This window comes from Canis aureus, chromosome 8 (genome assembly GCF_053574225.1).
Source record: "Canis aureus isolate CA01 chromosome 8, VMU_Caureus_v.1.0, whole genome shotgun sequence".
NCBI classification, from domain to species: domain Eukaryota; kingdom Metazoa; phylum Chordata; class Mammalia; order Carnivora; family Canidae; genus Canis; species Canis aureus.
In genome coordinates, this window is record NC_135618.1 from 27,908,112 (window position 1) to 27,929,334 (window position 21,223).

Sequence of the window (21,223 nt, forward strand, 5' to 3'; positions counted from 1 at the left end):
AAGATGAAGGGCCTCCCCTCACCTTTCTATTTGAACTAGATTTTTTTTTTAATAGCATATTTAGGGAATTCAATTGGCAAGAAAAATTTGAGGGAAATTAAAAACTTGATACTTGACAAAGTAGAAGTATAAACGCTTTAGTGCCATGTTTTAGAAAAAAATTTAGGAAGAAGGTAGTGAAGGTATGTTACAGTTAACAGTTAAGATTTTATTTTAATTAATTAATTAATTAATTAATTTATTCATTTGTTCATTCATTCATTCATTCATTCATTCATTCATGAGAGACACAGAGAGAGAGAGGCAGGCTCCATGCAGGGAGCCCAACGTGGGAGTTGATCTCGGTACTCCAAGATCATGCCCTGGGCAGAAGGGAAGCCCTCAACCGCTGAGCCACCCAGGTGTCCCCAACAGTTAAGATTTTAAAGATGATAATTGCCTAGCTTGTAAATGTCCTGGGGATTTTGATTCAGTGGATATGGAGTGGGGCTGAGGCTGTATATTCTGACAGAACTGCACAAGTACATATTATTTCTGAACGAGAATCCTGGTTCTGGAGGAAAATATTTTATATCCAGGCTACTGAATTTCTCATGAATCATTTGATCTTTGTGCCTCTAGCTGCTTCAGAAAAATGAGTTTGGGCAGCCAGGGTGGCTCAGCGGTTTAGCGCTGCCTTCAACCCTGGGCCTGATCCTGGAGACCTGGGATTGAGTCCCATGTCAGGCTCCCTGCATGGAGCTTGCTTCTCCCTCTGCCTATGTCTCTGCATCTCTCTCTCTCTCTGTGTCTCTCATGAATAAATAAATGAAATCTTTAAAAAAAAAAAAGAAAGAAAAAAATGAGTTTGATATTAATTATCTGCCTTTTTAAGTTGGATTTATGGGCTCTCCCTCCATCTCTCCTCATATTGTTTATGTACTAAGTACTTTTCTGGTTTCAGGCTAAATTCTCTGTGAAGAAATCAGAAGATGAAGAAGATGCAGCTAAAGATGCTTATATTATTGAGTGCCAAGGAATTGGGATGACAAATCCCTATCTATAGGATATTTGCCTTTTAAATAATACTTCAATGATGTATTGCACTAATTCATTTCATAAATACTAGAAAACAACGAAGAAGAAGTAACTTATTAAAGGACCTGACATAAATATGGAGATGAAGTATAGAGTGTTGTAGATTTGCGGAGAATGCTTCATCAAATTAATCTCACTTTGACTATCTCCTAAGATAAGGACAATGAAATATAAGAGTTGATGAGTATGTATGATGGCTGATTTCAATATTAAAGTATTGAGATGGAGTGTTCTTTCCACCCTAAGTGTGTTTTTCTTTTTTATATAATAAATTAAGTCAAGGATGTAGATTTGGTCTGTAATTTGTGTCTGGTTCTAATCACTTTACTGAAGCTTCATGTAAAGTATAATGAAACAACTTTTTGCACAGGTACTTGGAACAATAACACTTAATAAGCATTTTCTCATTCCAATTATATGTACCTTCTTTCTTGTGGGGACTTGGTAAATATTGATTTTGAATCTGTGGAATGTTTTGAAATCCAAACAATGAGGATTGCAAAATTTGCACCCTAGTATATTTGTCTAAATTCAGCCGTATGTTTTTGTTTGGCTTTCAAAACATTGAACAGATTAAAAATCTAATTAAAAAATAATTGAGCACCTTTAGAACAGAATGTGCTTTTCATCAGTCTCTATTATCTTATACCTAGTCTACTTCCACATTTAGATTACTTCCTGGTCCCTGTAGGCAGCTGAGGTTGTGACTCAAATGAAACTGGTTTGGTGTATCAGCTAAATATGCTGTCCTGTAATATACATACAGTGAAGAAGTTTTTGAAACTTGGTTTTGTTTTGGACTTTATCCAGTGATGATTAAAACATAATCTAAGATCTAGATCTAGGGGATGGTATTATAATACATTCAGAAAGTGCTGAATTAGTCTGTATAGAATGAAATTAAGTCCCATGTACATGATCATCATTATGTTATCAGTGATTTTTTTTGTGGCCTCAGACAGTTGGGTTCCATTTGTTCTAAAGATGTGATAATAGTATTGGCTTGCTATTTATGTTCTCACTAAGTAGATACATTTTATAAGTTCATCTGTATAAGACTTCTGAATACAAATAATTCTGTTGATTTGATGCTATATGTACAGTAGTTGTTAAGAATATTCTTTAAACCAGTAGCCTTCAAATGGGTATTCATAGCACTTGAGTTTCACAAAGCCTTTCCATGAATTCCAAGTTTGCACATTACAGTAGTTTTTTACTGTAATTTTTTTACTGTAAAAAAAAATACATTTTTTTTTGGAAATTTGTTTCTAAATTTCTCTGCTAAAATATGTACTTTCTCCTAAAACTGTGTTGCCTGCTGTCAAGGTAGTTCTTTGCAGGTTCTCCTTTTTAGCTTCTTTCTCACAACTGCTGTTCTTCCTCTTTACAAAAGGAAAGTGTATTTTTTATCCATCCTATTTTTTACAGCAGTGCCTTCCCCAGAGTATATAAAGGGACAACTTGAAATATTAGTCTCTAAAAAGATACAAACTTGCATCTTATTTTATATATTTGCATGATTATAAGTAAGGAAATGAAAACATCAGTGTTTACTTTCCACAGGTCAATCTTATATCTTTAAATTAAACATTTTTCTGATTATTAGGAGAAATATTTTCATTAGCTTTGCCAAAGGCTACAGAAAGTTTAAATCTGTTTTCTAAACTTTGAGAGTTTGTTGCTTAGGATTTGTGAATTCTTCACTTTCTATTCATTCCTACCAGATGGTGTGTGTTTTAGCATCTATGTATTTTTAATATTCTATAAATATGCACATAATTATTAATATGTATATTTTAAGCCTCATATTTGCTTGATAACCTTTTTTTGCAATTGATTTCCAGTGAGCTCTACGTCGTCCCAGTACCATAGATATACATGATCTAATTTTTTATCTTTTTATTTTTAAAGATTTTATTTATATATTTACAGAGAGGTAGAGACCTAAGCAGAGGGAGAAGAGTCTCCTCATGGAAAGCTTGATGTGGGAATAGATCCCAGGACCCTGGGATCAGACCTGAGCCAAAGGCAGACGCTTAACTGCTGAGCCACTCAGGTGCTCCCATGATCTAATTTTTAGAGAGCTTGTTTGGAGGTTCTAGCAGGGGAGCGCAGCTACTCGTATACCCTTGACCGAAGAACGGTCCTCCTCTATCGGGGATGGTCGTCCTCTTCGACCGAGCGCGCAGCTTCGGGAGGGACGCACATGGAGCGGTGAGGGAGGAAGGGGACACCCGCCTAGCCAGCCAGATCAGCCGAATCAACCCTGGCGATCAATGGGGTGACAGATGTCGCAGCCAGATCGCCCTCACATCCCCATGATCTAATTTTTAAAAGCAGATCATCAATGTGAGGCACTTGGGTGACTCAGTTGATTGAGCATCTGACTCTGGATTTCAGCTCAGGTCATAATCTCAGCATTGTGAGATCGATCCCTGAGTTGGACTCTGCGCTGAGTGTCAAACCTGCTTGGGATTCTCTCTCCCTCTGCCCCCTCTCCTCTCTTTCTCTTTCTTTCTTGTCTCAAAAAAAAAAAAAAAAAAAAAAAAAAAAAAGCATTATCATTAAGAGATCTATATCCATAAGATTTTACTTTTATATTTAATATTTCAAAACATGTATTTTTTTTTGTTTTTTTAATATTTTTAATTGGAGTTCAATTCTCCAACATACAGTATAACACCCAGTGCTCATCCTGTCAAGTGCCCCCCTCAGTGCCCGTCTCCCAGTCCCCCCATACCCCCCCCACCTCCCCTTGTTCGTTTCTCAGAGTTAGGAGTCTCTCATGAAAACATGTATTTGTTATGCTCAACTCTATAGTAATACTAATTGTAATTAGGCCAAGAGAAATTTAAAACATTTTTTTCTTAAGATTTTATTTATTCATGAGAGACAGAGAGGCAGAGACATAGGCAGAGGGAGAAGCAGGCTCCCTGCAAGGAACCCGATGTGGGACTCGATCCCAAGACTCCGGGAGCATGCCCTGAGCCAAATGAAGGCAGATGTTCAACTACTGAGCCATCCAGGTGTCCTGAAATTTTTAACATTTTTAAGAGTCTTGTGTTTCCTGAATGTTTTAAAACAATGCAAATTAATATGTATATTTTCATTACAGAAAAATAGAACAAAGTAGACTTTTAAGCATAAAAACATAAAATTATGAGGGAAGTGGAATGTATTTCTTTTCATGGAGATAGTGGATATCAAATAGTTATAGCATTTAGAGTCCAGTGGACAAATTTGAGAGTGGTGGAATATTTTTATTTGAAAATGGCCATATTTATAAAATGAAATGAGATTCTTTGCTCTAACAATTGAAACTTAGGAACCTGGGTGGCTCAGCGGTTGAGCATCTGCCTTTAGCTCAGGTCGTGATCCCAGGGTCCGGGATAGAGTCCATCCCATATTGGGTTGCAGGGAGCCTACTTCTCCCTCTGTGTCTGCCTCTCTCTCTTCTCTGTCTCTTGTGAATAAGCAAAATCTTTTGTTTTTTTAAAAAGAAACTTGTGATGAAAAATTTTGATGCCAGATAACTGGTAAGAGAGCATTTCTCTGTATATCTGTGAGGGGATTTCCAGAAGAAATTAGCATCTGAATTTGTGAACTGAGTCTGGTCCTTCCAATGTGGTAGGCCTTGTCCAATCTGCTGAACACCTGAGTAGAACAACAAGGCAAAGGAAGGTTGAATTCCCTCCGTGCCTAAATGTTGGTCCCAAGGCATCAGTCTGAGTGTTCTCAGTTCTTAGCTCTTCTCACTGGAATCTACACCTCTGGCTCTTCAGCTCTCAGGCCTTTAAACAACGCCACTGGGGCAGCCCGGGTGGCTCAGCGGTTTAGCACCGGCCTTCAGCCCAGGGCGTGATCCTGGAGACCTGGGATCGAGTCCTGCATTGGGCTCCCTGCATGGAGCCTGCTTCTCCCTCTGCCTGTGTCTCTGCCTCTCTCTCTGTGTCTCTCATGAGTAAATATTAAAAAAACAAAACAAAACAAAACAAAACACTACGCCACTGGCTTTCCTGGGTCCCCAGCGTGCAGATGGCAGATTGTGGGACTTCTGCGCCCCTGTAAATCTCTGTCTCTTGTTCTCTCCTTTGTTCATGTATGTGTTTCTCTGGAGAACCCTGACAATTATAACTGGAGTCACCAAAGCCTGTGAATTTGAAGGAGGTGTTCTCTTGGGACTGATGATCAGATCTCTCAAGAAGGGGTACATTTTAGCTGGTGATGAGACTGCAGGAGCATTGCAGCTGGTACTTAGACTCTCGGGAGAGGGGTGCATCCAGACAGGTGCACACGGCTTGGCGCCGCAGGTGAGGGAGTACAGTGGGGCTAATGTTGCTATTGCCAAGAAAGCACCACAGAGCATGTGGCAGGGCAAGTGGAATGAGGCCTGAGGCCATGGTTTGCTGCCGCTGTTGCTGGAGCAATCCTGATGGGAATTAGGAGAGTCTTTTTTCTTTGTCCTGTCTTCCACAGTCCACCTGGTTTTCCTTTTGCAGAACCTAACCAGAAGCCACTGGGCATGGCAGTCTGGAAATCATAATTTACATATGGAAACAGTTGGACAGAGTTTTGAAAGGTGCAGTTGGAGCTGAGAGACCCTAAATAGCAGGACCTATCATTTTGGTCATTCATTATCCATTTACATGTCTTACAACAACACTAATGTCTCTTTGCTTTTGCCTAGCAGGATATAACCATCCCTTTTACAATGATATTTCTATCATCTTCCTCAAAAAAAAGGCCCAAAGTCCCACCAGTCCCCATTGCCATCTCTGGGTCTCTTTTATTGAATCCCATCTGGATATTCTATAACATACAGAGTAAATCGTAAAGTTAATCACCAATAATGGTCCTCATTCAAAATGAAGCAGGATGATGAGGGGGTAGAGAAAAGGAAGTAAATATATGTCAATATATACACAACAAGCAAGGAAGAACATTTTTTTTAAAAGATTGTATTTATTTATTCATGATAGACGTAGAGAGAAAGGCAGAGACACAGGCAGAGGGAGAAGCAGGCTCCATGCAGGAGCCTGAGGCGGGACCCGATCCTGGGTCTCCAGGACCGTGCCTCGGGCTGAAGGCAGGCGCCAAACCGCTGAGCCACCCAGGGGTACCCGGAAGAACATTTTCATAACTACTACGGTCATATCTGCTATACACATTATGTTCCCTTTACCCTCATCAGGCACTGCAGCCAGTCGGGGTTCTTTTCCTGTTGGAGGTAATCCAACCCCCCATTCCCAAAAGCTCTAAACCTTTGTGGTCTAAAGTGTTGCTATAGCTTTGCCATAAGTTTCACTACTGGATTTGAGAGTACTCAGAGGTGCCTCAGAGAAGGTCTTGGGCTCCAGACATAGTCCTTCTCTGTCTCCAGTGTTAGAGCAGTCACTCAGTTTACCCTTAGTTGGGAGCAATCGCCCCAGCAAAAACAGTGCTCCCTCCTTTGTTATTTCCATAACACTTGAAGCTCTCCATGGCCAGTGGAAGTCTCATCTTCCAGTTCTTTGGAGCCATTGTCATGACCTCTGACAGAAAGTATTTCTCCTTTGGGAATTAAAACCTCTAAGCCAGCAACAGAGTTTTGGGGATGGGAAACGAAATTTGGGAGACTGTAACGAACTGTAGTAGTGGAAGAGCCACTCTCACTTCTACCCTTTGCTCCATGTATTCTTGCTATGGGAGAAAGGATGCCCTGTATTAGTCTCTGGTCCCAAGAATAGCCCACATCCTGTAGGATTAAGTGCTCTAACCTTTCAGAGTGTTGTTTCCCAACTGGCACTGTAACTGAATCTCCACTAGGCTGTTTTCAGCTCTGCTGCTTCTGAGGGATGTCATATGGCAAGACCAGCACACTCAATGGGAATGACCTTATTGGTATACTTTTTTAGCTGAGAAATGAGTTCCCTGATCAGAAGAGAATATTGTGTAAAACATCCGTAAGTCCACAGATAGTCATTATATTTATCTGTTGCTGCATAACAGATTGCTTCAAACCTTAGCAGCTTAAAACAATAAACATTATTTCATAATTTTTTGTCAGTCAGGAATATGGGACCAGCTTAGGTGTGTGGTTCTGGCTCCTGGTGTCTTGAGTTTGCAATCACGCCAACCACTGGGTGGAGCTACAGTCATCTCAAGACTTGAACGGAGTTAAGTATCCACTTTCAACCTCACTCATGATTGTGGGCAGGCTTCAGTTCCTCCCAGGCAGATAAACAGGGCTTCAGTTCCTTGCCATGCCACACAGGACTTCCCACAGGACTTCTCACAAGGCAGCTTGTTTTCTCAATGTGAGTGGAGAGAGAGGGGAAGTGAGGGAGAGAAAGCAGGAGAAAGCCCCCAAAATGGAAACCAAAGTCTTTATAACATAGTCTTAGAAGTGATAGTTCATTTCTGCCATATTCTATTAGAAGCAACCCACTAGTCCAGCTTCTACTGAAGTGGATGGGATTACTCAAGGAGACAGGGATCATTGGATGCTATTTTGGTATGGCCATGACAAAAGTCATACTAGTAGAACACAGGCCTTTAGCGTTTTGGAATAGAAAACTATTTTTTCAGAAACTGCTCTTGGTTTGCTACTAGGCCATGGTAGAGACCGAATTTCTGATCTGGGACATTTGGAGACCATATGACCCGAGCTTCCCAAGATGAATTGGATGTTTTCTTTCTTTCTTTTTTTTTTAAATAAAGATTTTATTTATTTGATAGAAAGCACAAGCAGGGGGAGCAGCAGGAAGAGGGAGAAGCCAGTTCCCTGCTGAGCAGAGAGCTTGATGTGGGGCTCCATCCCAAGATCCTGAGATCATGACCTGAGCTGAATTCGATGTTTTCTGACCCACCAAGATACAAGGTTGGTTAAAGGCATCCGCAATCCAACATCAAGTGGAGATGGTATAAATGAGATTAGATGCAGAGTGAAGTAAGCTCCTGAAGATCTAAGCATGTTGCATAAGAGATGGCTCATGGTAGCCAGCTATTCCTGCTACATTGCTGCCTCTTTACCAACCTATGACCTTATGGGGGATGACAGTTTACTGAGGAAGAAAAAGCTAAGGCCTAGTTTACAGGTAGTTTTGGACAATGTGTTGACATCAACTTGAAGCAGCATTGCAGCCCCATTCTGGAGTGGTCCAGTGAGGCAGTAGTGATGGGAGACCTTCCCCGTGCACAGAACTGAGCAATACATTCTTTTTAAAAAATTTTTTTTAAAAGATTTTATTTATTTATTCATTCATGATAGACAGAGAGAGAGAGAAGAGGCAGAGACAGAGGGAGAAGCAGGCTCCGTGCCGGGATCCCGATGTGGGACTCGATCCCGGGACTCCAGGATCACACCCTGGGCCAAAGGCAGGCGCTAAACTGCTGAGCCACCCAGGGATTCCCCCTGAGCAATACATTCAATTGGCTACTCTGTCTGAATTGAGAGATGGCCAGAAGTATAAATAAACTTCTGGCCGTTTGTGGACAGTGATTGACAGTTTGGCTGAAATGTTGGGAACTCAGAAAACAAAGATTTGACAAATGGTAACAAAGAACAGAGGAGAAGAGGCATGTGGATGAAACTTCCACAATGAGCTTAAGGTGTGAAAATATGTGCCCCAACTGAATACTAAGCAAGAGAGCATCCAGAGAGGAGACTCAATAACCAGGTGGACAGAATAAACTGGTCTGTGTATGACAGCCTTTTTCTGCAGTTACTTAGTGCTTGCCCAGCAGCCACAATGGTGGGGCTGAGGTTACACGTGGGCCCGACATCATGAGCTTCCCTCGTCAGGGGTGGGCTGGCTGTCCTCACTGCTAAGAGCTTAACTTGCCAGTAGCAGCAACTGACACTGAGCCCTCTATACAGCACCTTTCCCCAAGAAAGACCAGAAAACCACCTCATGGCAGGTTGATCACAATGAAGGCAGCAATTTGTTCTCACCGGAAAGAACTTAAGGGTATGGATTTGCCTTCCCTGACCACAATGCTCTGCCAATATAACTATCCTTATACTAATGGAAGTCTGATACAATATTGCTTCTGATCAAGAAGCTCATTTCTAAGTCATCCTTATGTTAGGAAAAGGCAGCTTTCTTTCTTTTTCTTTTCTCTTTCCTTTTTTTTTCTTTTAAAGATTTTATTTATCCATGACAGACACAGAGAGAGTGAGGCAGAGACATAGGCAGAGAGAAAAGCAGGCTCCTGTGTCCCAGGGTTCCCGGGCTCATACCCTGAGCTGAAGGCAGATACTCAACCACTGAGCCACCCAGGCATCCTGGCAGTTTCTTTAAAGAAGGAAGGATGGAAGGAAGGAAGGAAGGAAGGAAGGAAGGAAGGAAGGAAGGAAGGAAGAAAAAAAAACACCTAGGAAAGTAATATGTCAGAATGTAATAAGTCACTAATGGGAATATGTATATATATTGCAGTTTGTTTCAGCTTTTTATTTTCCAAGTTATGTATCTGGACTAATATATTGAAATATAACATAAAGGCCATTGAAGGGCAGCCCAGGTGGCTCAGCGGTTTAGTGCCACCTTCAGACCAGGGTGTTATCATGGAGACCCAGGATGGAATCCCAAGTCGGGCTCCCTGCATGGAGACTGCTTCTCCCTCTGCCTGTGTCTCTGCCTCTCTCTCTCTCTCTCTGTGTCTCTCATGAATAAATAAATAAAATCTTAAAAAAATAAAAAAGGCCATTGAAGATAGTTCTTAAACTGTATTCCTGAAAGATTGTAGTTTGCTAAGAGGATTGATTGGAGGCTACTCTATTTTATTTATTTATTTAAAGATTTTATTTATTTATCATGACAGACACACATGGAGAGAGAGAGGGGCAGAGACACAGGCAGAGGGAGAAGCAGGCTCCATGCAGGAGCCTGATGTGGGACTCGATCCCGGGTCTCCAGCATCATGCCCTGGGCCAAAGGCAGGCACTAAACCGCTGAGCCAGCCAGGGATCCCCCTGAGGCTACTCTATTTTAATCATGATTTCAGTTCTTCTATTTTCAAACCACTTAGGCACAGACTGCTGCAGTCTCAGCCAATGATATTTCTCTATAATCTGAGTGATTCTCAAACTTTTGTGAACATAAGCATCTTCAGGGAGACATAAAATGCAAACTCCCAGTCCATGCCTCCACCCTGGAAATTCTGACTGGGTAATTCTGGGAGGGACCTAGGAATCTGTATACGTTGACCCTTGAACAATTTGGGTTTGAACTGCACAGGTCCACTTATACTCAGATATTTTTCAATAAATACAGTACTGTAAATGTATTTTGTTTTCCTTATTAGTTTTTTTTTAAAGATTTTATTTATTCATGAGAGACACACAGAGAAAGGCAGAGACATAGGCAGAGGGAGAAGCAGGTTCCTCGAGGGGAGCCTGATGCGGGACTTGATCCTAGAACCCTGGGATCATGACCCTGAGCCGAAGGCAGACACTCAACCACTGAGCCCCCAGGTGTCCCTCCTTGTTACTTTCTTAATACCATTTTCTTTTCTCTCGCTTTATTGTAAGAATAAAACATATAATACATAAAACGTACAGAATATTTGTTGATTGACTGTTTCTGTTATCAGTAAGGCTTCTAGTCAACGGTAGGCTATTAGTTAAATTTTGGGAGAGTCTTGGACGCCTGGGAGCTCAGCGGTTGAGCATCTGCCTTTGGCCCAGGGTGTGAGCCTGGAGATCCGGGATCGAGTCCCACATTGGGCTCCCTGTGTGGAGCCTGCTTCTCCCTCTGCCTATGTCTCTGCCTCTCTCTATGTCTCTCATGAATAAATAAATAAAATCTTGAAAAAAAATTTGAGGGGAGTCAAAGTTCTATATGGATCTTTGCATAGCAGGGAGCCGGTGTCCGTAACCTCACCCCCGCCATGTTAACAGTTCAAAAGCTAACTTTAAAAAAAAAAAAAAAAAAGATTTTATTTATTTGAGAGAAAGAATGAGCAGGAAGGAGAGGGAAAGAAAGAGTCTGAAGCAGACTCTACCCTGACTTGGGGCTCGATCCCATGACTGCAAGATCATGACCTGAGCCTAATCCAAGAGTCAGATACTCAACCAACTGTGCCATCCAGGTGCCCCAAAAGTTGACTGTAGTTTTTTTTTCTTTATAAAGATTTTATTTATTTATCCACGAGAGACACAGAGAGAGAGAGAGAGAGAGGCAGAGACACAAGCAGGCTCTATGCAGGGAGCCCGATGCGGAACTCGATCCTGGGTCTCCAGGATCACACCCTGGGCCAAAGGTGGTGCTAGACTTCTGAGCCCCGCGGGCAGCCCGTTAACTGTAGTTTTAAAAGCGCCCCCAAGTGAGTGATCCTTGTTTAGGTGGTCCACATGACATGGTTTAAAGAACACTGCTTTGAATTTTTTTAATAATAAATTTATTTTTTATTGGTGTTCAATTTGCCAACATACAGAATAACACCCAGGGCTCATCCCGTCAAGTGCCCCCCTCAGTGCCCGCCACCCAGTCATCTCCCTTTCTGATATTTCCTACCCATTTCTTCTCCCTTCCCCTCTATGGGAGGCTCCAAGGCAGAGGAAAATCTAGGAAGAATTCAAGTAAGACTGAGGGGAAACACAGGTGCAAGTTGTTATTCTGTTGTCAATAGGATCAGATTCCAGAAACACAAATAGAAAGACAACCCAAAATCCTTTTTGCCTTTCTTTAGGATTGATTCAAAATGTAGCACGTCACTGCACTCACATTACCAATCTAGGTATACAGAACAGGTCTCTATCTGCATGAGAAAAGCTACACAACAGAATGGGTGCTGGTATCAATTGCTCTTTCACGACCATATCACAGCTCCCTCCAAAACCTGTGGAGACAAATGGATCTGAGCTAGAGCACTAGCTTCATCATTATTAGTTGTCCGTTTTAGGTGAAATGACTAAGCCCTCAGAGCCTTGGCTTTTTCATGGGAGAAATATTTTTGAGCCTTTACAGAAGTAGGACTTAAGTTGAAATATGTAATCATTCTAGACCTAGGTTATTTTAATAGAATAAAGAAGACTAGAATCTCCAATATTCTCTTCAGCTTTAAAATTCTTTGTATATATATATAAAAAATAAAATAAAATAAAATTCTTTGTATATTTTACTAGGATCCTGTTTCTATTATAAACTAAGTGAAAACATTTAGATAATACTTGCAGAAAACATAAAATCACAATGTTGAGATAAAAGTCATGAAAATAATTGTTTCCTTGGGCAGAAAAATTTAAAATAACCGGTGTATTCCTTAATTGAATAATGATGGATAAGGCGATGATTACTTCAGGTGAAATGAGACTTCATGGTAAAGACGCAGGGTTTCCCTGCACTGAAGGCAATATTTCGGGCCTGCCCCTTGAGGGCTGCCTATCAGATAATCCTGTGAGCGTCCTCAGTGGACTTTCTGTCGTGGAAAAAGAGTGTCCAGTGATGAGAGACTAGAGTTCTGTCACAGTGACCCTGAAGTGAACGGCTCCGAAGTGGGGTGTATGAAGAGTAGGTGACGCTAAATTCCTAAGGAGCCTTTGAGCTAAAATAGGGCATGGCATCTCATCTCACTCCTGATATGTCTCAGATTTCCCCTTGTTGCAGTCACCACCAGAGAATACAAAGGGGAAAGATTTTCCTATCCAAGAGCAGGGACCTGGAATCCTGCCTTTTCCCACTTTCCCTTACTTTTCTGGCACCTGCCCTGTCCACTCCAACATACATTGTTTTGGTTTACGTAGACAGCTGATATTTATTGCATAGTAGGGATTCTGAGGCACAAACACTCCATAGTTGAGATTTTTTTCTCAAGTGCACTTCATATCATTCAGTTGGCTTTGTATACTTACTAAATCTCCCAGTTATGCATGCTTGCCCAAACAGACCTGCAGGTTTAAAGTATTAAACAGATAGTCCTTTTGGCATTCTACTTAGCGGGAGTGGTCTCTACAAGGACCCCACCCTTGAGAGTATAGTTATGCTGATGACCCTTTCCCCTTTTCCATATTATGGGCCTTTCGGTCAGGGGAGGACTTCTCACCCTGAGAGGTAGCAGAGATCGAATCATTGAATTAAGGAGAAACAGAGAGGAGTTAAGAAAGCCAGGTTCAAGAAAAGACCAGGAAGGAAGCACAGTAGAAAATGGAAGAGCTACGCTCAAGTCACAGGGTGGGAAAAAGTTTGTGAGAGTCAGGGGTCATGGAGCAGTTATGGGTTAAACCAGGAGAGCACTCAGCAGATACAAAGATACTCAGTACAGAGGGCACAGACAAGAAGACCTGGCAACAGAGCCAAAGTCCACTGCAGGAAGACAGCACCATATAGTGTTTTCTTTTTGTTACCTTGTAGAATTCTAATTGAAGGAGGGGCCCGGTTCATACACTTTCCCAGACAGGTTGATCCAATGCAAAGCTGAAAAATTTACCTTGCCTCCTCTGAGAGAATTTATTCCATCCTGTTTGTGATACAGATCTATGCCATTACTAGTTCTGATAATGTGTCTGTAGATTGTTTAGTGTCTTCTATTGTCTGTAAGTCTTGGAAGTTTCTCCTTCCTAATCTTTCTTACCATTATGTTTTAAGCAATTATCTGTTGAAAAAGAGGATTAGCATGAAGGAATCTGGCTATAATATGAATAATAAAGAATTCAAGACTTCTGTCATAAGACTCCATCAATGTAGACAATTGTTTTCATTGCTCACATCTACCAAGATGGAGATCATGAATGGTCATGAACTTGTAGCCAAAGAGGTTCTTTAATAATTAAGATTCTCCAAGACTGTAAGTTCTGACTCTGCAAAGTCTCTTTGATGTTGTGAAGGCAAACTAACAGCAGGAATAACAAACACATTCCCCATCAAAGAGAAGCAGAGCCTAATATTTATTTATTTATTTATTTATTTATTTATTATTATTATTTTTTATTTATTTTGAGAGAGAGAGAGAACGTGCACACATGCACATGGGTTGGGGGCAGGGGCGGAGAGAGAAAGTGAGAGAATCTCAAACAGACTCTACACTGAGCTCAGAGTCCAGCCAAGGCTCCATCTCACAACTCTGCAATTATGACCTGAGCTGAAATCAGGAGTCAGATGCTTAACCAACTGAACTACTCCAATGCCCCAGAAGTCTTTATAAATAGGGACCAAAGTCTTAAAGATATGGTTTATTGATGTTTCTGTTTTCTTTATTCCCAGGTGGCTGCTGAAGCAGAGCCTGAGCCTCTAGCCTTTCATAGGCTAAGTGAATATTTTGACTTATAAAGGTATCTTCTCCCCATTAAGCAGGACTCCAGTGCTGTGACTGTACCAATTGAGGGGCTGCCTGTATCAGCCAGGAAGAGGCAGGTAAAGAGAAGCGGGGAAGCATAGCTGGAAAGCAACTCTGAGTTGTGGTAAAGATGGGGAGAAAGAAAACAGTGAGGATGCTTACTTTTTTGTAAAACATTAAATTTGGGGAACACAGCAAAGTATAAAAAAATACAAAAATAAAGTCATCCAACCACCACTGTGACTTACATTTTTATACGAGCATTAAAGTAGGGATTAAAGTAAACACTTTTAATTAATTAATCTATTTATTTTAAGATTTTATTTATTTATTCATGAGAGACAGAGGGAGAGGCAAAGGGCTTGTTCCTGGAGTCCCAGGATGAGTCCCTCATCAGGCTCCCTGCAGGAAGCCTGCCTCTCCCTCTGCCTGTGTCTCTGCCTCTCTCTCTTTCTGTGTCTCTCATGAATAAATAGAATCTTTAAAAAAAAAAAAAAAGTTGTGTCTAGCTTCCCCCATTTATATAAACTTAAACATTTTCTCACGTAAGTATACATTATTTAAAAATGTTGTATTAAATAAACAAACAAATAAAAATGTTGTATTAGGGGCGCCTGGGTGGCTCAGTGGTTGAGCGGCTGCCTTTGGCTCAGGGCGTGATCTCGGAGTCCCAAGATCAAGTCCCACATCAGGATCCCTGCAGCAAGGCTGCTTCTCCCTCTGCCTGTGTCTCTGCCTCTTTCTGTATCTCTCATGAATAAATAAATAAAATCTTTTAAAAAAATGTTATATTCAAATCCAAAAATCCAGAACAAAAGCAGAGTTCACCAAGCAAGACCAATGTGACATCTAGGCCACGGAAGAGTCTAATTCCCTCAGGGCAAGCAAGATGAGAAAAGATACCAGAGTAGCAGGGATGAAGGCTGTATTGTTCTCCAGTGGACATGGAGTCTTCCCAGGCCCCACCCCAAGATGCTGTGAGAAAATGCAGCCACTCCTTGAAAGAAGACTTTGTGCCCTTGTCTGTGCTCCGGATTTACTCTTCCCTGAAAGAAAGTCCTAGACCTGAGACAAAGACACAGCTTTTCAAGTAAGGAAAGAAAAAACAAGGAATCTGATAAATGAGGAAAAGAATGTAAGAGAAAGAGAAGTAAGGAAAGAACAAACTTCAAAGAGACAGTGAAGCCTCCCCTGCATAATTTTTGCTTATTTTCTTGTTTGTTGTAAGAAAAACAGGTGACAATGAGAATCTTCATGACCACTGGAAAACTAGGTGATTTTGCTAGTTCTGACTTTGTTAAGAGTCTCTCCTAGAAACTTGAACAATAAAAGTCAGCTTTACTTCTTGTAAATGGGAGGCACATAAGGTCATTGAGTGATAATGTCAACTAATGATTCTCATATCCAACTCTGCCTCCTTTCTACAGGAACAACCCTATCTTGGGATGCCTGGGTGGCTCAGTGGTTGAGTGTCTGCCTTTGGCCCAGGGCGTGATCCTGGGTCCCGGGATCAGGTCCCACATGGGGCTCCTGCATGGAGCCTGCTTCTCCCTCTGCCTGTGTCTCTGCCTCTCTCTGTGTCTCTCATGAATAAATAAAATCTTAAAAAAAAAAAAAAAAAACAACAACCCTATCTTTTCAGTCATTAACTCTCTATTTTCATTTTACTATTTTACCTCTAATTCAATTTGAATAAAATCAAACTCATTGCCCTACCTCTGTCATTGTCTCAAGTTTATTTTCCCTATTTTTTACATTTAATATTTTTTTCACTTAATAAGACATGTATTATGTATCTATGCTGTGGCTAAGATGCTATGTTAGGTACAGGCTAAGGAGAAGCCTCTCTGGGCTCAGGATTTATAGCCAGTTGGTGAGGGCATGGAGGGTGACTGGGGAGACACCTTACAAGTCCATCCACTGAAGTGTAATTATGCTGTGGGACCAGAAATTATCCTTAAATTCCAAATATAATCAACTAATTAACTCCTTCTCCATTTCTCACTCATGGCCTGATCTGAGCCCTGGACACTTAGGCCTGGATAACAACATGACTTTTATGATGGTGTCTCTCTTTCTGAGTTTTCTCCTCAATCTAACCTAGCACCACTGCCAACTAGTCTCGGACACAGCTTTCGACAATGTCAGTGACAAGCTCTTGCTTGAAAGCCTTGTTGTTGTTAAAAATTTTATTTATTATTATTTTTTAATGTTTAATTTTTTTAAAGATTTTATTTATTTATTCATGAGAGACACACACAGAGAGAGAGGCAGAGACACAGTCAGAGGGAGAAGCAGGCTCCACGCAGGGAGCCTCATGTGGGACTCTATCCCAGAACTCCAGGATTACGCCCTAGGCCGAAGGCAGGGGCTCAACCACTGAGCCACCCAGACTTCCTGATTTTATTTATTTATTCATGAGAGATAAAGAGAGAGAGGCAGAGACATAGGCAGAGGGGAAAAGCAGGCTTCATGAAGGGAGGCTGATGCATGACTCGATACCAGGACCACCTGAGCTGAAGACAGATGCTTAACCAGTCTGCCACCCAGGTGCCCCCCGCTTGAGAGCCTTGTGACTTAGCTTCATCAAGGCCAGCCCAGGACTTTCTGTCTTTTTGGTGTGATATTGTCTATGCCCTTAGAAAATGATACTGAAGATTTACCAAGAAGAATGACAATTGAGATGAAGCCATTGGATTTTGCAGCTAGGAAATGATTGGTAACTTCCCAAAGTAAAATATCTTTATAATGATTGGACCAAAAGCCATTAAACAAGTGTTTAAGAACAGTGATAGCTCAAGAAAGAGATGCACATGTAGTAAACTGTACTAGGAATTTTTACTGTGAAATAAGGAGGAAAGTTGTTAAGTGTTGTGGTCATTCCTAATGTAGATTTATTGACGCTTTAGGTAACCAATGCCAGAAGTTGCATATTTGATTCTACTCATTGTACATGGTGATGAGTGTATTTTTGCAGGTAAAGAAAATCTACCCTAATTGATAATGAACACTATATTCAGTACAAAACTCAGAGGACCTTTTAAATGAAAACGTTTCTCTTCTTCTTATCACATATAATATACCCAATTTGGGGCCAAACTTCTTGTGATTAAAAATGGCTTTCAGAAAATGTAGCTATAAGATAAAGTTAATACTAATGTCAGTAATAAAAACTATAAAACACTTAGGAGTGCCTGGCTGGCGTGGTCAGTAGAGCATGTGACTCTCGATCTTGGAATTGTGAATTCAAATCTCACATTGGGTGTAGAGATTATTTATAAACAAACAAATGAACAAATAAATACTGAAATAGTGCTTACTGTATGCCAGGAAACTTTCTTAGTGTTTTACATATATTAACTTGTTTAATTCACACAATAAGCCATTGTAAGAAATGAAGAAACAAATTAACTTGTCCAAGGCCATACAGCTAGTAAGTAGCCATGATCCATACCACAGGCCATGATCCATATGGCTCCATAGGCAAGGCTCTTGAAGACTTCACTATACTGCTAAGATTCAATTCACCTCCCCATATTTCTTTGATCCTCTCAAGGCATGGCCTATATATTAATCATAGTGTTCTTGGTCAATGAAGCCCTAGGATTTCAGGAGCAAGTTCAAGCTCCCTAAGCTTTTCATGCTCAGGTGTACATTTAGAGCTTTTTTATTGTTTTGCATGACTAACTACTACCTTGGATAGAGTTGAAAGAAGTTGGCCAAGAGCCCATGGAAAAACTGAACAGAAGTGACTTATGGGGCTGACTTAGGCAACGTTGTAAAAAGAGATTTTGCTTAGATGCTCCCCTCCTTCTTCTCCTCAATCTAACCTAGCACCACTGCCAACTAGTCTTGGACACAGCTTTCGACAATGTCAGTGACAAGCTACCAAGGCGCTCTGGCATTGATCAGTTTTCAGAATAATTAGCCACCACCTTAGAAAGCATAAGAAAACAGGAAGGCTAGAGGCTGTCCCTAGACAAAATTGTGAAATAGAAGTTAATTTTCTTCCTCTTCTCATTTCCTCATTCAACACCCTTATTGTATGTTGAATTTTCCTTAACCCCACTTTACTTTTTCTTCAGAAGTGACTTTTGATGCTTTTCCCCAGAGATTTTACTTGAAGGTAGATGTCAGTCAAAATGGTAAGTTTAGCAGACCCATGACCTTTGCTCCCAAATCAGTGCCAGGCTATGGGACACTAGTGTCAGACAATTCTTTTTATTTTAAATGTAAGCTCTTACACCCAACATGGGCTTGAACTCATGAGCCTGAAATCAGGAGTCCCATGCTCCACCGACTGAGCCAGCCAGGTGCTCCTGACAATTATTCTTGAATGGTATGAAGTCTCAGTATAAGGTAGTGCCACCTATTATTCTGCCTTGACAAGAATATTTTGAAAAAGAGCAATTTGTGGTAAGGATCAGCACACCTTTCTCCTTAGGTGGGAACACAAAGGAGTCGAGAAGTTTGATAGATTCAACTCTAAAGAAAAGAACAAACAGCAGGTTATCTCACGAAGTTCTGTCCTAGTTTCCATCCTAGAAGTAATATGAGAGGACCATGGGTTTGAGGACTTTTTGGATTTCTTGGGGTTTGTTTTTGTTTTTTGGCATTTTTCTTTTTTTTTTTTAAGTATTTATTTATTCATTTACGAGAGACACAGAGAAAGAGTAGCAGAGACACAGGCAGAGGGAGAAGAAGCAGGCTCTTCACAGGGAGCCTGATGTGGGACTCGATCCCGGATCCTGGGACCACTCCCTGAGCCGAAGGCAAACACCCAACCACTGAGCCACCTAGGCATCCCATTCCTTTCATTTCTTTACTGTTAAGAGTAAAATCCTTATAAGTAGAGAGTTTTTATGTTTTTCTTTGAGGGCAGGAAGATAGGGGTAGGTGGATAGACCACAATTAACTCCAAATTTTATGCCATGTGATATGATCCCAAGAAACAGTAGACAGAATGTCTGCAGCCTGGGTCCAGTGTAGGGATAAACGTGGTAAGCATGGCGAAATGCTCTGGGTTCAAGAAAGAGCCAAGCTGGAGCAGTAGGAAGGTGGTCATGGGACTTCTCAGCACTTGATTCCTTTCATATATCAGAACTGATCTTCTAGTGAGAAAGAGTATTTCAGTAATTTTTGCCTTTACAACAGAGATGTCATCAAGTATATTTCTAACATTCTAGTGATTTCGATTCTTCTTTGTTATTTCACAATTCCACGAAATACCAAAAAGCTGGTGGAGGATTGTCAGGAGGCTCTGTCAAAAGTTAAGTAGAAAATTAAAGTTAAGTAGAAAAGTTACAGTAGAAATGCCTTGGAACTGAGAAGAAATATCCTCTACCCCCACCCCCACTACTAGAAGGTTAGGAGGTGGGGGTGGGGGTTTACTTTGGAATCACTGGAGAGTTTCTGTGAGATAGCTCCCATGGATTAGAATCATCAAGGGAGACCTTTCTTGGAATGTTGGATTCAGTGCATGCAGGGTCTTACACTAGCAGAGGGAGATGATCGAATCAAGGAACAAAGCCTTTGGATAAAGGAGGGATATTTCTTTCTCTCAAATTTGTGGGAATAAATAAATGGTAGTTAGAGATACAGGGAAACATTGAGGTCACTGGACAAAAATTAATGACAACAGGGGCACTTGAGTGGTTCAGTTGGTTAAGTGACTCACTCTTGATTTCAGCCCAGGTCATGATCTCTGGGTTGTGAGGTCAGCCCCGCGATGGGCACCATATTGGACACGGAGTTTGCTTAAGATTCTTTCTCTCTCTCCCTTTCCCTCTGCACAACATCTGTCCCCCCTCCCATGCACATGCACACTTATGTGCTTACACTCTCAAAAAAAGAAAAAAAAAGTCACGACATTTGGATTCTGGCATTGAGTCTTCAGAAAGATTGCTTAAAATACAAATACTGCCTTGGAGGGGAGTCATATTGGCCAATTAGCATAGATAATCACTGGTCATTTTGACATCGATCAATTTTTTTAGAGATTTTATTTATTTATTTATTTGAGATATAGAGACCACAAGCAGTGGGAAGAGGAAGAGGGAGAAGCAGACTTCTGGGCTGCTGTGCAAGAAGCCCAACATGGGGCTTGATCCCAGGACTCCCTGAGATCATACATGACCTGAGCTGAAAGCAGACACCCAACCGACTGAGCTACCAAGGCGCTCTGGCATTGATCAGTTTTCAGAATAATTAGCCACCACCTTAGAAAGCATAAGAAAACAGGAAGGCTAGAGGCTGTCCCTAGACAAAATTGTGAAATAGAAGTTAATTTTCTTCCTCTTCTCATTTCCTCATTCAACACCCTTATTGTATGTTGAATTTTCCTTAACCCCACTTTACTTTTTTCTTCAGAAGTGACTTTTGATGCTTTTCCCCAGAGATTTTACTTGAAGGTAGATGTCAGTCAAAATGGTAAGTTTAGCAGCAACCCTCATCTTTGTGTTTCTGAGGTTCAAACTGCCTGATTGACTCTAGGAATGACCTACATGATGGTGAAACTTGAGATATGTTTGTTTGTTTGTTTGTTTTGTTTATTTTAGAGATTTTATTTATTTATTCATGAGAGGCAGAGACATAGGCAGAGGGAGAAGCAGGTTCCTCATAGGGAGCCCGATGTGGGACTCGACCCCAGGACCCTGTGATCACGCCCTGAGCCAAAGGCAGACGCTCAAACACTGAGCCACTCAGATATCCCTGATATATGTTTATTCAACTGATTTCACCCAATTACTGGAGAATACACATTTTTTTTCAAGGAAACATGAGTAAATATGAAAATTGATCATGTACTTGTCCATAGAACAAATTCTTAAAAGTTTGCAAAGAACGAATATCAAATATAATACATTCATGGACATCAATGCATTTAAGTCAG

General features: G+C 41.0%; 1 protein-coding gene across 7 annotated transcripts in view; it reads left to right on the plus strand.

Moving 5' to 3' along the window:
• Positions 1 to 14,568, plus strand: part of RTCA (RNA 3'-terminal phosphate cyclase) — a 55,146-nt gene extending 40,578 nt beyond the window's left edge. For 3 of the 7 annotated variants that reach the window (XR_013384554.1, XR_013384552.1, XR_013384555.1), the window contains 3 exons: positions 7,124 to 7,232; positions 7,795 to 7,936; positions 14,259 to 14,568. Coding sequence is in view for 3 of the 7 variants with exons in the window: in XM_077905591.1 (XP_077761717.1) it covers positions 7,124 to 7,237 (114 nt within the window). In the remaining 4 variants the exon portion in view is untranslated. Of the gene's footprint in view, positions 1 to 943; positions 1,366 to 7,123; positions 7,238 to 7,794; positions 7,937 to 14,258 lie in introns of those variants that run through there. The other 4 variants (XM_077905593.1, XM_077905592.1, XR_013384553.1 and 1 more) reach the window with 3 other exon arrangements.
• Positions 14,569 to 21,223: the final 6,655 nt, after the last annotated feature.